A 16,457-nucleotide genomic window follows, 5' to 3' on the forward strand; every position below is an offset into this window, starting at 1 on the left:
CATCTTAGCTTACTTATACTTATCTATAGGGAATAGAGAGGGAGAGAAAAAGTCAGAAATGGTTGGAGAAGGGGAGGGAATGCATTTTAAAATAAATAAAAAAAGAAAAACTGGGGGTTTTGCTACATTATATGTTTTAACCATCACTTGGCACTATTGTATCCTCGGGCTCAGTTAGAAAGTGATAGTTTTGCTTTTGTAGCTTCAACTTCAGGCTTACAACCATCTTTATTTTCAAAGCATGATTTTAAATCCTGTTGTTCAAAATGTGAAAAAACAGTTTCAAAATCAGTCACTCAAACTTTGTCCACCCCAAGTTCATTGAAATAGATCAGCCACTGAAGCCCTATCACCATTTTTTTAACTGGGTACAAATGCAATTTTCCCTCTTTCCTCCATCACAAAAGGGCAGTTGCAGTCACTATTCTCACTCCTGTCTGATGTAGTGCTTCTCTGAATAGATAATGAAGGCTTTGTCTACATGCAAATGATGCACTACTATAACTTAATTCATTTTTCAATTGATTGTAGGACAAGCCCATGTGGACCATCTTATTTTGGTTTACAATCAATGTATTTTACTTTAGCTTAAGCAAATTACTAATCAATTTAAGTTAAACCAACATGAGCCGGGTTTAAACAGAATTCAGAGTGCCCATGCTGCATTGCGCACTGATTTAACTTAATGAGTTTTAAATTACGCTCTCTAGTTAAATCAGTCTTGCTTTTTCCCCCTTAGATTCAGCCATTTCCTAGAATAAAAGAAACTTCTTATGTTGCTCTTTCAGAGAGAACAAAAACTCCTTGGAACCAAACGGGGATTAGCTAAAGAAAATAACTTGCTATACTAGGCCCATTATTGAGTTATATTATCATCATCATCAGACTATAAACAGACTATTATGTTACTAATCCTGTCTTCTCACTGAAAGAATTCTTGAACATGGTACTCCACAATCAGGCGGCATTCAGTTTGCCTAGGTGACATATTTTTGTCAGCATGACAAAGATTCCTACAGTGTTTAATTACTCAAACTAGCCAGGGGACAAGAGAAGGAAATGAGCCGTGATGAGTTTGTAGTGCCATAATGGTCCTATGAGTTTTTTAGGTGATTAGTTACCTTCCTACCATGTGAAGTGAAGGCAGTGTCAGAACTGCTGTGCTCTGTTTCCACTGCCCATCCCTCTCCAGATTTTGTATTTTTTCCTGTTAATTATCTGTCTTTTGTCTAATGATCTATTTGTATTTTGCTTTCTTCCAGGCCAGCAGGTTCTTGGCTTGGTGGAGAATCAGAGTGACTGGTACCTGGGCAACCTTTGGAAGAATCACCGTCCCTGGCCAGCTCTTGGGAGGGGTTACAACACTGGTAGGTCCTGAATTGTCTCTATAAATTAACATTGGGGTCAGCTGACAATCTGTCTTGGGTGTGAAATATATGAGACAGCTGTTCATACCTTCCTTCCTACCTGCTGCAAAGATTTATTGCTAAAAACAGTGAAAATGCAGTGTGGTACATTTTGAAACAGCAGTTACTTTCATGGAATCATAGAAATTAAGGGCTGGAAGGGGCCTTGGAAGATCATTGAGTCCAACCCCCCTGCTCTGGGCAGGAATACTGCTGAGATCAAATGATCCCAGAAAGGTATCTGTCCAGTCCCTTCTTGAAGACTTCTAAGGTTGGGGACTGCACCACCTCCTTGGGAAGTCTGTCCCAGATTCTGGTCACCTTTACCGTAAAGAAGTTCTTTCTTACATCCAACCTGAAACCATCCTCTAACAGTTTGTGGCTATTGCTCCTTGTCCTCCCCTGGGGCACTCTAGTAAACAGTTTTTCTCCCAGCTCCCAATATTCACCCCTTATGTACTTACAGATGACCACCAAGTCGTGTGCGTCTCCACCCCCCCCCCTCCACCTCCCAGATCTTAGTCTTTCCTCATAAGGTTTGTCCTCCAGGCCCTTAATCATTCTTGTGGCCCTTCTCTGGACCCTTTCAAGATTCTCCACGTCTTTTTTGAAGCGCAGCACCCAGAACTGGACACAGTACCCCAGCTGGGGTCTCACTAACGCCGAATAGAGAGGAAGTATCACTTCCTTAGCACTGCTTGCGATGCATCAGCTAATACATCTCAGTATACTATTAGTAATGTTGACTACAGCATCGCACTGGCAGCTCATGTTCATCCTGTGATCTACCATAACCCCAAGTTCCCTTTTAGCCATCAAGCTGGCCCAGACATCTCCTCCTAACCTATATTCATGTCTGTGGTTACTTTTCCCCAGATGAAGCACTCTACATTTATCCTGAAGCACTCTGCACTTATTTATTTGTATAATGTGCTGTCAAATTAATGTATTGCCCTTTGTGTTACTTTGGGGATCATGGTAGTGCTACAGGTACTCCTTAGAAAGGTTACTTGCCAACCTTTGGGAAAGGCAGAGGTCTTCAGTGTGCTCGCAACTGTCCTTCCCATCTTTGCCCCAGGTAACATTCTTGGTGATGTGCACCAGAAGAAAGTGTAGGTCAATCAAGAACAGAAGCAAGCATGCATTTTTTCTCATTTAGAGGAAGATGGTATCACAGAATGTAAAAGCAAGAAAGATCTAATCCTCAAGGACAGAAATTGAGCCATAATTATCATAATACATGCCCCTGGTCATTAATTTCATCTTGCTGTGAGGGTGGAAATTCACTGTATCAAAGAATCTATTACATCAGGAAACAAGTTTTCCTGCTCATCTGTGTTTGAAATGTGTGAAAACATACCAGGTGCATGAAGAACACACATGTCTCTAATTCACTTCTATCTTAGGCTTTATGTGCTAGGGTAGTGAGATAAGTTCTTTCTGTATTTGTAATAAAAGAGTGGAACAGATGGTGAAGGCTCCATTTAGAAAAGATATGCCAAATTAAATAAGCCTCCCTACTCCACCAAAAAAATTTTCAACGTAATAGGGTTTTTCCTTTGCAGGAAAACAATGGACTTCATTAAATGCGATCACACCTATAAAGGGTTCAATAGAGTCACACTGTGCTATGTTTCAGTCATCTGGCTCTTCATAATGCTGTGCACCATCAGTTGGGCATCGTGGCTGTTTTGTGGAACTTTGCGATTCAATTTCTGGAGAAGCATTTTGCTTAGTTCTATAGAAATTCTATCAAGACTTCTAACCTATACAGGATCTAGTAGCTTGCAGTGTTAAAATACAAGATTTGAGAGGATGTTACTACAGTATTATGTGAGGATTATTTCTTCATTCTGAATTCACCAAAGTTGAAAAGAAAATTTAGGGCCAATATCCATCGAAAACTGTATAAGACAGAAATCATTTTCACAGGATTGTCCTACAACCTTCAAAACTGCCGTATAGGCTGACAAGAAATGTCATTTTCATCTCAGTTTCAGTGTCATATCACAATGCAGTACTTTTTGTTTGACTAAAAGACTCTTTATAATAAAAGCCCCCTTGTTTCTCCTCGGTTTTATATTTATTTTTCTTTTGGCTGCTTTAAGGCACATAGGAGGTCACCAGCACAAAGCCAGAATAGCCACTGCAGTGAACTATACCTCAGGGCTTAAAAGTAATTCAGTTATCTCTAGAAATTGAAGTGTTTTATGACTTGACAGTGGCACAATCCACTGATTCAGATGCATTACAAAAGTACCAAACAACATTACAAAAGTACTAAAATTTGTACCATTATAACATAATCTTTTGTTTAAAGCTAAAGTAATTCAATAACTACAGTGTTTCACATGCATTCCTGTACAGCAGTTCTTGACAGATGTACGTACATACATAGCTTAAATGACCATGCAGGAAAACAGACTTTTTAGTCTATTGTCATAAATCCATTTTTCAGTTATCTCTGACAAATCAATTAAAATGCAACCCTTCATGGCTTATATGCAGTTTTGAAAGCACAAAAAGAAAGAAAGAAAACCAGAAAGTGGTGAGCGAAGGAAGATTGCATAGGAGGCTATAATAAATGGAATGACATTTTTTAAGTACACGGAACAAGAGGTCAGTAAGTGAGACAATGCCTCTAAGAGGTGACCAAAGGTGGATTATTAACAAAATTAGCATATATTATTGACAAAAACCCTAATAAAATTGAATGCATTGTTTGCGTCAGTTTTTCTAAAGGAAAATGAAGAAATCGATTTTTTGGGGTGCAGACAGAAATGCAGCTCCTAGCTGTAACTCAGAGCATTTTTTGCAAAGTGGTCTGAGTTACAATGTTACCCCAGACCAAACAGAAGTTCACTGTTGGTTTCAGGGGGGAATCTAGCTGCAGGCTGGGAGCCTGTACCCAGGTTCCCACAGCAATGGCCAGAGATCTCTGCCAATGCTTGCTGTTTTCAGAATGGGTGCGGGGGGAAAGCAGCAAGGGGAGCTCATTCTTGGGGCTCATCAGCTAGTGCTGAAGGGTCAGGTGGGTGAATTGGAGTCCTCCCTTACCTCAGGGGGGCTGCAGTACCCCCACCCTATCCTCCAGAGGGGACTGAACCCTGCACCCCCAAGCTCCCTCCGCTCCCTTCCCCCCTCCCATTCTGAAAATAGCAACAGGCTGGGAGTTCGCAGACATAAGTTACAAAAGATTCTACATTTTGTAGCATCTTTATTGGATACCTCATGCAATGAGGGGTCAGATTTTCACCCAAACAGCCATTTTTAAGCTGTTTGCAGCCGTGCACTTGTGTTTAGTCACAGCTATAAAATGCTTCCTGTGGCCAGATCGGGCGAAATTTGTCACTTCTGTCTGCACCTGTGATGAAGTAGTACAGAAAGAACCCAGTGCCTGTTTCGATGTGATCAGCAAATAAAAACAGCTAATACAACTCATCTCTGCAGCCTGGAAGGATCCAGACTTCTGAAGAAAGTAGATAAAGAAAAATGGTTGGTGGAAGGAAAGTGGAGCCCTGAGTTCCTAGCATAGTGCTGAAGAACAGTAAAAGAGACAGATGAAAATTGTTGACCTGATAAATAGAGTATTACATATAAGAAGAATTATGTTAATAGTTTTTGTAAAAGAGTAGTGATGCCATATTTAGAGTACTACAAACATCTAACTAACATTAACATTCAAACTTTAAATTCTAACTTGCACTAAGAACTAAACCAAGCCTTTTGACCAAGCCCTGTGTGAGAAGTAATGTCTAGTGAAGCACGTTCTGCTCTTGTTCTTAGCGGAATGCATTGGTACATCTCTACTTAGGGTGCAGCACTTTCCCCCTACAATAAACAGCAATCACTGGGTTTTTTCGTTCATCTGCATTTATCTGTTCTCAATGGGGATTGTTGGGTTCGTATTTCCCTCACTTCCTCACTATGCTAGAGCCACAGCTCAGGCAAGGTTTAACACCAACTTGCAGAGCAGTGAATAGAGGTAGCTACATTCTCCTGTGATCTTATGGGCTAAGTACAGATGTTCAAAAAGCCCGAGACAGAAGCGCCCAAAGTATAGCGCTTTACTCACAGCAATCTAGATTAGTTCAGAACCAAACAGAACACATATACGCCGTTTGGTGGAGGCAGAGGTGGGAGGACTAGGTGCCTTCCTGCAGTGGCTGACACTAGCTGGCTGGGGGTGCTCTCACACACCTCCCAGAAGGCTGCAGGAGAATGCTGAGCCCACTCGAGCAACTGGCCACCCCTGATTAGCTAGCACAGTCCTCTCCCCAGGCCACCCCACCCCCTTCCCCCAGCTGGCCACTGTCAGCACCAGCAGCTGTGGGGTGAGGGGCGGGTAATGGAGCCTCTCTGCTTCATGGATCCCTCCTCCAACTGCCCCAGCTTGCAGGCTTGGATCTTGGTAGGGGCGGAGCCAGGGCCACATGGCAGACGGGCTCTGTTTCCACCCCCACCCCCCAATTTCTGGCACAGCGAAAAGCAGCGTAGCCCCGAGTTGTAGCTCTTGGCTGCAGCTGGGGAATGGGGTGTCTCTACCATGTGGACCTTGCACAGCCCCCACTGAGACTTAAACCCGCAAGCTTTGGGTGGGGAGAGATCCATGTGGCAGAGAGGCTCCATTTCCTCCTCCATTTCCCCCCACCCCCTGCCAACCACCACCACCAGAGTTCCCAGAATGGCAAAAAGCAATGCAGCCCTGAGCTACAGCTCCTGGCTGCAGCCTGGGAAACAGAGCCTCTCTGCTGCATGGATTTCCCTCCTCCCCCAAACTTGTGGGTATGGGTCTTGGTTGGGGCTAAGCTAGGTCCTCTATACCCCAGACCACCCTTTCACAGTTCCCTGTGAAACAAAAAGTGGCATAGCCCCAAACAGAGAGGCTCTGTTCCCCCACTCCGACCCAGCCACACGAGGAGGAGACAGAGCCTTTTCTGTCTCCATTCTATGACAGCCCAGGGGTGGGGCTGGGCCAGTGCTTGCCTGGAGCAGACAAGCACCACCTAGGGCTAGCAAGACTCCCAGAAAGGGACCCCTGGGATGCTGACAGAATGCAACCTACCTTGAGTCAGGATAGGATGTGCTACAGACATTCAATAAAGTGTTCTAACATAAAGCGCTTTAGTCTAATACCACATCCATCCAGGGTTAACGTAGAGTGGGATCTGCCATTTTAAAGCACTCTGTGTTCCATGTTTGGTTATGGCTTTAGAGCACTTGCTATGCGCTTACCGTGTGATAAGTGTAACTTCTCTATAGGTCGAGGATGACAAAGTTTAATCTAGTGCACAGTAATGAAATTGTGAGTAAAGACCCAAACCTCCGTTATACAAAATTATTAGGTGTAATATCAGCAGATAACCATCACACTGAACAGCATCAGGGTCCCTGAGATCTATATTCTCTTGTTGTATCCTCAGCTCCCATTCATTTGTCTGTTATAGTCTTGCAGCATATACAGCCTAATATCATATGTGTGGTGAGAAAATGGTGTCATCATGTTACACTGCAAGTTTCTATTTAATTTACTGTCATTTTTTTACTCACCTCTAGGACTTTTATAGTACAACTCTACTTCAAGTATCTTTGTGTTTCAGATATCCCCCATCAGCACTCAGCTGTGATAGCTATGATACCTGTCCAAGCTAAATATAAACTGTTACATCTTCTCCCCACTTCTGCCTACTCTAGACCTTTTTGGGAGGGTTCGTTCTCTAATTTGGTCCCTACACAACTGGATGTGGAACCATTGTCTCAGTTCTTTCTTCCTCCTCATTTTCACTAGAAACAGTAATTAGACAGTAACATGTGTGACCCCCTAACATGTTGTCTCCTAATAACACAGTTTTATCCTCTCTTTACGCACTGGCCCCATCTCCCTCTCTTTTCCTTGACATCAGACCTTCTTACGTCCTCCACCCCTGCACAGTCACAGAGCAGACAAGCAAAATCTGGCCATTGGTTAATCCCTGCTCATAATTGCTTCATGGCTGTTAGTGATTTGTTATTATGTCCTATTTTGGTACCACTAGCAAACTCTTATCAATGCATTTAAAACTAGACTGATTGACTTCATACACAGCCTGGAGCAAAGTGCCAATGGTGAGCTGTACTTACCCAAATCAAGCCTTTGGAAGCCTTGGCTCAGAAACACACTTCTGAGTTGAAATCATTCCCCTGCTTCCTCCTTGTTCCCAAAAGTATGCTTTTGACCTCCACCTATCTGTGGCTCAACCAGTCTGGCTACTAAATAAGTGGGTGGGTTGGAGCCCAGGCTTTGCTTATTCCCTGCACACTTTGGAACCCTAAGTAAGTGAGTAGCTGTGGTATCTTACATCACTTCCTAAACCCCCATAAGTTTGGGGGGTTTCTTGTATTCATTTATGCACAGAAAGATAGTCCAAGTAACAAGCTAGCCTGCAAAATTTATATTTAAAGAAAAACAGAGAGGATTCAAAATCCACTGCTGAGGTGGGTGGACCCATGGTAATTTCAGTTTGAGCTCAGGAAGTTCCAATTTACAGCCACTCTTTATTTTCAGTGTTTGAGACACTTTTCAGTTTAACCATAGTTTTAAAGTTCCTTCTGTGCCTCATCCAATAGCTCAGTGTGTGGTACCTTATCAAATGCGTTGTGAAAATCTAAGTGCTGTATATAATGTCCACAGAGTCCCTCATGTCTATACTGGCAGTGATATTTAAAGGACCCCAGCACGTTAGTTAAAACAAGCCTTCCCTCCTTTAAATCCATGCTGGCTGTCTCCAATTAAACTGTACCTCTGAAAATATTTCCTAGCTACTGTGAGTTTGGTACGGTTTTTTTCCCTAAAATTATTTCCCTCTACTGATGCTAAACTGACTGCTCTAGAATGGGTCTCCAAAGCTTGTTGCTCCTTTTTTTTTTTGGTGTTATAGTCTTAGTCCTCAGGAAACTTTGTTGTCAAAGAAATTTTAAGCAAAGAAGCAAAGGCTTCTCTAATCCCTCTTATTTACTTTTCAAATGAGAAGAGGTGTAAATTCTCTAGACTTGGTAATGTATTTGCCTTAAGGTCTCAGCATGTATTATACTTTCCTACATGATCGAAAATAGATTTTAAAAGCAGTGTCTGGGGACTCTACTGTAATGACTTCAGGCCATTTTCTCAGCTGGTGTAAATTTCTCATAGGTCCATTGGCTCAAGTAGACCTGAGCCAATTTACAACAACTGAGGATCTGGCTGAAAGTCTTTCAGATGGTTTCAGATTAGGTCATGCTAAATTATGCTGTGCAACAATTTTAGTACTGATTTTAGGATCTGAGAGAGCTTGGTCTTTCTCAAAACCATATCCACTTTTATCAGCACAGCATTTAATTCCTTCCCTACCAGTCATAGTGCTGAAGTCCATTCTTCGAGTAATCCCAACTCTGTGAGATGTATAAAACTCTAACAATAACAGAGTCAATGTTAGCTAAGAGTACTATGTGAAACCATGCCAAACAAAACACGGGGGAGCAAGATTAATCTGAAGAAAGAAAGACTAAGTACAGAATTGAAACTATTTACGTATACAAAAAAGAAGAAAAAATCTTAATCTCTAAAGGCTTCCTTTAATTTAAAAAAAAATCAATTTTCACTGGAAAAGAATCTGAAATTAAACCTATCACAAAGTATAATATCATTTCCATCCTATATCCTAGAAACTTCAAACCAAATGCTTCCAAACCAAAATTGTCCTTTATGTATCATCTCTGTGAAAATGACCATCTCTGGCAACACCAGGGACTGACCATGTAAGCTAGAAACAAGAAACTCAACATCTTGCATTTAAGAGTCAGTTTCTGTAACATAGTAATATCCTCTGTGGGCTGGGCCACAAAACAAATACTTTTACAAATACAATAGATTGCATACTGCTTCTAAACAGAGGATGCCCATTTGAGGCCTAGTATATTCCAGACTAGCTGCCATTATATGATGCAATTCTACACTAGCTGCCATTATAGAATGGCCACTATCCTGATGGATCCAACAGAGATTGATCCACTAATCTCCAGAACAAAGAGCACAAGTCTCTACAGCCTAAGACACAGGAAGGTAGATTCATAAACTGGGAACTGTCTGTGGATTGGATACAAAAGGGGATGCATAGCACATATAGACTAGTGGAATAAATGTACATACTTGATTATTATTACACTAGATTTCATGGGTGGTCTGATGGTCTTGAACCTTTTTTAACTTTGTGACTAAGAAAAGACCATTGAAGTAAGTATTTAGTGTGTGAAATGTACATAAAAATTATATATATGAAGTTATTATAAATAATAAGGCCTCTTTCAGGGAGACTATTTACAGAAATAATATTAAGTACCATTTTGTGCCTCCCACAATTGGTACCATGTATCATTGAGGTAAGGCATGTATTATCAAGGATAGCAAAGATTTTTAATGGAAGTTAATCACTTCTGAATCGAGCATCTATGGTTCTGATCCTGGGAAAGGCGTATGTGTACCTTTAGATAAATTCCTTTCACCTCAGAGGAAAGATTCAACAGTTAAGACATGTTTGTGTTCAGAAGCGGTCCTGATTTAAATTGTATCTGGGTCTAATCCTGAGAGATGCTGAGCATCTGCTACTCTCAGTAATTTCAATAGAGGCTTTTGCTGTTCAGCAATATTCAGGTTCAGCACTTGTAAATATTACTGATTAATTCCGTACAGATTTGGAATATAAACAAATACCTCATTACCAATATATTGTGTCCTAGAAAATCCAGAAATCAACAAGAACTACCCATTTGCAGTACTAGTTTGCAATTTATAATCTGTAGGTGCTGACCACAAATGCAGGCTTTCCTGCTGACCTACAGGAGGGTGTATTTTGAAAATGAGGCACAGAATGGTGGGCAAAGGAAGCCGGAAATGAATCTTTTAAGGGCAGTTTTTCAGAATTAAAACAGTTACAGACCTCTAAATTAGACAGCCAGGAAAGGGAATGATACTGGGAGATATTACTCAGTTTATCTGCAACCTCTTTGAAAGCCAGTGCTATATTCATGGTTATTATTTTGCAAAGCTAGTTCCAATTCAGTAGGATTCTGTAGGATTCCAGTTCATAAACAGAGCTGATTCCAATTCCGTAGGATTCAGCATAGGAGCCCTTGAAGACACCTGCCAAATTCTCTATGTACAATTTGAAAACATAGAGGAAAAACGAGGTTGAACACTTGTGTCAAGACAAAGCATAACTCTATACCCATCTAATCAGCTTTATTGTGTATCAGAGTTACAGATTTTTGCTTTCTTTTTTTTATATATATAATTTTTTGCTGGTTTTTTTTTTTTAACCATTATCTTGTTTGGAAAACCTTGTAGTCTGTATGAAATATACTTTTCCATCATACATTCTCTTACCCATAGTTTTCATTCCATCATGTGTAATAATAGTGATTTTGTGTGTGTACAGTTCTACCAATGCATTGATTCATTCATCCTCGAGAAGAAAGCTGATTCTATCTGTGTCATCAGTGAAACACTGAGGCAGTAATTTTGTCTTCTAATGACTGCCTCCATGTGCCTTGTTTGGTGTACTCTACCACTTGCACTTTAAAACAAAATATCTAAAGGCTGGCCCCAACTTGAGAACAGTTTCCTTTCCATCTGCCTCCCCTCACCCCCCTTCCCTCAGTTTCTAAAGCATTTGAGGTACTGTGAAACAGTTTACAGAATGCTTGACATTTCAGAAATGCAGGTCAATGTGTATTTGATTTCTAAAAATGGTGCATCCTGCTTGAGTGGCCTATTCAGGAAATAATGATATTGCTGTGAATGAATTGGTCCTCTGTTCATAGCATTCACTGAGGCACATGCCACTACTCCTTGGTAATTAACTCCATCAAGTTTTGTTATAATTGCATTTTTTAGAATGACATGTGCCTTCATTTGGAGCACTCACAAGCTTCATCTCCCAAGAAACCTGTGATAAAGATGCTGCAGTATAGACACTAGGGACCTGCTTCCAATTTCTGCTATATTGATGAAAATACTGAGTAACTAACTCCATTAAAGGTAACCAAGTTGTCCAGATGGTTTTTTGCTGTTTTAGCAGAGAATAAGCTCTAACCCTAATGTTTTAGCTGTCTGACAGATTTACATAGACAGTACATACATGCATATGCATCATGAATTAAAGGATATACAAAAAAAAAAAGTTTCTTTCCAGGCCACTCTGTACAGTAGGGTATCATTTTGGAGTACTGTATTTTTACCTTTATGAAGACACCTATTTAGTACTTTGTGTGGACACAAGCAAACTGATGATTTATTTGATTGCCCAACCCCCTCAGATGCTTTTTCTTTATTTTAGAGTGGTGACAATTACCTTTTCAGGACAACTTGGAAAAAATGTTACATACATTCTGGGCATATCTTCATGTTACCGTACAGTGAGGTTGTAACTGCGCTGTGTTTTAGTACTTGATATGCAGAAGTAGTAAAACATGACGCAGTAACAACCCGTACTGCAGCGTATGGGTGGCGCACTCTGAGGTTCACCAGCTTTGTTGCTGTAGTAGCACACTATAGCTATGGCAACATAGCCGGTGATTATGTTTAGATCTACACGATTGCTATGTAGCCATAGCATGCCATACAGTGATGTGAAGGCTGAACAGGTTCAGGTCCTGTAGCCTCTCATTGTAGGGTCTGCCCTGCTGCCCCCGGATCATGTGGGTGGCCCTCCTCTGGACCCTCTCAATGTTGTCCACATCCCTCTTGAAGTGGGGTGCCCAGAACTGGACACAGTACTCCAGCTGCTGCCTGACCAGTGTCGCGTAGAGGGGGAGGATCACCTCCTTGGCCCTACTTGAGATGCACCTGTGGATGCACGATAAGGTCCAGTTAGCCCTGCCAACCGTGACCTTGCATTGTCGGCCCATGTTCATCTTGCAGTCAAGATGACTCCAAGCAGTCCTCCCAGCAGATGTCTGATGAGTCAGTTGATTATCCCAATGGGTGTTTTAAGCTTGGGATGGAGCTTTCACCTTTTTTGATTTCCTAGCGTGTGGCATACTACCCAGAAGAAAAACATGAGAAGGAACCCACTGGATTTCCCCCCACTTGTCTGGTTGCAGGTGTGAGCTGGGAATCAGAAAGAAGAGTATACTTCTTTCCCTCTGAATCAATTTGTCCTCTTTCCCTATTCTGTCTCTTTCCAACCTTAACTGTTCTTGTGGCAGCTTCTCAGCCTTTCGCTTTCCATGCTGCTTGCATAGGACTGAGCTTCAGGGAAGAAGATGGAGCACTCTAAGAGGTTTCAGTACCATTCCAATAGGTGTTGCTCCCATGCCAGAGCTATGCAGGCAAAGGTGGTGAAAAAGAAAGCAGTCTGATTTGTAGCCATCCACCTAGGAACCACCAACAGCTATAAGCAGAAAACCACAGTACTTACTCTTCACAAAAAATGACTGTGTTTAATGCTGTGAATTGAACCCCACAATTCTTATTATAACATTAAAGAATAAGGGAATGGGCAGAGACCACAAGTAGTCTTCATGATGAAACTCACTGCATTAGACAACACAATCTTCTTTGTCATAATATATATTTAGATACTTCTTATAAAGCAACCAAACAAAGAGCAAGCTGATAAGCAGCCAAAAGTATTATTTTTCTAACTGACTTGAGATGAACTAAAGGAGAGTTAAAAAACGAGTGTGGTAGCATGCTACATAAGTGTTCTGATGTCAGTCAATCTCTCAAGGCAACACTTTCAGATTGTATCCCTGTTCTCCCTCCCTTAATTGTTCTAGCAATGTTTTATTTATCTCAGCCAGAATATGATGTGGTTGCTTCTTGAAAATCAAAAACCAAACAAATGAACTTCACCACCTTCCAAATAAAAAGGAAGAAATATTGACAAGGCTGCTTGTCCAACTCAGTACATCTTTCCTTCTTTCTTTCCTTGCTTTGTTAAAGCCCTAACTGAGCAGCAAGCCAATGAAGGCTGTCACCAGTTCCCAGCCACCATTCTCATCCCTACAATTAGCATTGTGGGCTGTTACTACTAGAAGCCAGCTGAGATAATTACCTACTTCTATGTTCATTTTTTTCTCCTCACTTAACTCAGAATGGAAAATCTGTTAAATTATTGGCATTTCATTCTACATGAAATACGATGCCTTTAGAAAAGATAGTGTGAGTAAGAGCAACATTCTTTGCTAATTTTCTCCCTTTCTTGCCTACTTGGAAAATTGACGAAACCCTGCACAATGGATTGGATCCTCCACTATTGTAAATAGACATCTTTCAACTTCAGTGGAGCTAAGCTGATTTTATATTAGGTGGAAATCTGACCCAATATTTTCCCCCTTGTATGAAATCCACTTATCAGTGGAAAGTGCTAGAAAGGTCTACCACACTGTGGCATCCTGTACACTTGTACGTGACTGGTCACGTTGGAAGCAGGGTGCTTCAGTGAAATTTTTTACCACCTGCCCAAATAGAAGAGGGCAGACTCAGTGTCTGGAAGCTGATGCATAAAATAACCCAGTAGAGTCTGCATTGCTCCCGAATAAGGAGTGAAATTTTGTTCTTCCTAGAGGACAGTCATCTAAAGCCCAGTTATCTGGGCCTCATGCAGGCTTCCAGAAATTCACTCCAAGTGTATGAGCATCAGTAAGTCCAAACGTACATGCATACATTTAGGAACAATGAACAAAGGCCATACTTACAGGGTGGGAGACTCTTGCTGGGGAAGCAGTGATTAAAAAAAAAAAAAAAGACTGGTGGAGTCATGGTGGATAACTAGCTGAACATGAATTTGCAAATACAATGCTTTGACCAAAGAGGCTAATGTAATCCTAATGTATAACTAGGGAAGCTTGAACTAGATTATCCCAGCTCTGTATTTCGTTCTAGTGCAAATGCTATGTCCAGGGCTGATGTCCACAATTCAAGAAGGAAGTTGTTAGGTTCAGAGTATTCAGAGAAGAACTGTGAGAACAATTAAAGGATTGGAAAACTTGCCTTACACCAGAATATTCCAGGAGCTCAATCTGCTTAATTTATCAATGAAAAGATTAAGGGGTGACTTGATCACAGTATGTGTATATCTACAGGAGGAACAGAAAATTGATAATAGAGGGCACTTCAGTCTAGCAGACAAATGCATAACAAGATCTAATGGATGTAAGATTAAACCAGACAAATTCAGATTAGAAGTAAAGCATAAAATTTAACAATGAATGAATTACCCATAAGAAAAAAACTTTCCAGGGATCATGGTGGATTTTCTATTACTGGAAATATTTAAATCAAGGCTGCATTTTCCCCTAAAAGATAAGCTGAAGTTCAAACAGGAATTAATTCAAAGAAGTTATATGGTCTGTTTTGTGTATAAGGTCAGATTAGATTACCATAATTGTCCCTATTGACTTTTTACTCTTAAGAATCTATGTAGCTGCGTTTAATCACATTTTTTCCTCTGGCCATGAAGTCTGTATGAACATCCAACAGATCAGTTTGATGGGAACAGACTGTAGTGTAACATCCACAGGCCTTAACATTTTCTCTAAAGAATTTTCCTTCAAGTAATTGTCCAAATTCACATCTTCATTGTGAAGTGGCCTGTGCTCTCAGTTGGAGACTTTTGCCTTATCAGTATCCATAGAGTACACCTAAGCCCTGCCCTTCCCCCTGGCCACAGCCAAGGGGGTAAAGTAAAGGGTAGTGTACACTTCTTCCTGAGATCTTATCAACTACCTTGTTAAATTCACTGTCCATCCCAAATCTTAATTCTTTCTTGCCTTTTGGTGTCCTTTCTAACCAGATCTTGCTATAACAGGTGGTACCTTGTGGTCTTTTTAAAGCAGTTGCTTTCCGATTCCAAAGTGAAAAGGAAGATGATGCCCCATCTTGGATTTAAGAAGGCTCACTGTTTTCAGTCACAAACTCAAGTTCAAAGCAGTCACTTTAGTGTTCATGTTACATTCTCTGCCAGAGGGGAACTGACCAGCCACTCTGGTTTTACAAGATGGATATTCCCATATCTACATCACACACTCATACCAAAAGACCCTTTTGAGTCATGGTGGTTCCTGACTATTACCAGTACAAGTTCCTTCTATTTGGCCTCACAGAGGCATCAGAAGTGTTCATCAAGGTTCTTCCAGTTGAGGCCACTCACTTTAATGGGCAGGAATCATGGTTTGCCCATTTATGGATGATTGGCTGGCAAGAAGGGCCTCTTCTGTCTAAGTGTCATACAGTCTGAAGCCCACAACACTGCTCTTTCAGGGTGTTTGTTGATAGACAGAAATCGAATCTGATTCCTGTATATGTTCTGTGGAGTAATCCTTTTTATAACGCACTCCTCCCTCACTTAAAGCAATGCCTTAAATACATTTCTCCCATCAAACCCAAGTATAGTGATGGATACCTCCTTGTCAGTATAAGGAATTCATATCAGAAATCTCCAGACAGTATCTCTGGACACCAAAGGAAATGAGACTTCATATCACCCTATTGGTATTCAAGGTAGTACAGAGATCTCGACAAAGCTTCCTTCAGCACATTCAGGAGTTTTATATACAGATCATGACATGCACTATAACTATAGGCTTTTACATCATCAGATAGGGAGTGCAAGGTCTGCCTCTCTAGGAGGGGAGGGATCTGTGTATGCCTCTGGTTTGTCCAACATCAAATACATCTGAATTCAATATGCCAAATTGGTCTCCAGGATTCCAAGACAGACCATTTAATCAAAGTCATCCTCTTAAACCACAAGCGAGAGATCATGGATAGACCTCTTTAGTCCATTGCTGTGGGCTGGGATTACCCCCAAAAAAGAATTGTTTGTATTGGATGCCAACAGCAAGCACCAGCATGCCTACATGCATGTTCTTACCCTGTAGCAAATGGAAGCTAAACCATGATAACTAAGCCCACAGTGAAAGTGGAAGGATGCTACTGTGGGTTTGGCTTTCATTTACCATGGGCTAAGAGCATGCACATGAGCAATTGCCATAGAGCAGCTAATAAGTAACATATACACATCCCTTTTTACT

The 16,457-nt window shown here is 41.1% G+C and overlaps 1 protein-coding gene across 2 annotated transcripts in view; it reads left to right on the top strand.

The window, feature by feature from the left end:
* Nucleotides 1-16,457, top strand: part of LARGE1 (LARGE xylosyl- and glucuronyltransferase 1) — a 424,798-nt gene that overhangs the window by 328,024 nt on the left and 80,317 nt on the right. For both annotated transcript variants that reach the window (XM_059726428.1, XM_014608235.3), the window contains exon 7: nt 1,263-1,367. In XM_059726428.1, the coding sequence (XP_059582411.1) occupies nt 1,263-1,367 (105 nt within the window). The remainder of the gene's footprint in view (nt 1-1,262; nt 1,368-16,457) is intronic.

The sequence above is a fragment of the Alligator mississippiensis genome, chromosome 4 (genome assembly GCF_030867095.1).
Source record: "Alligator mississippiensis isolate rAllMis1 chromosome 4, rAllMis1, whole genome shotgun sequence".
Classification (NCBI taxonomy): Eukaryota; Metazoa; Chordata; order Crocodylia; family Alligatoridae; genus Alligator; species Alligator mississippiensis.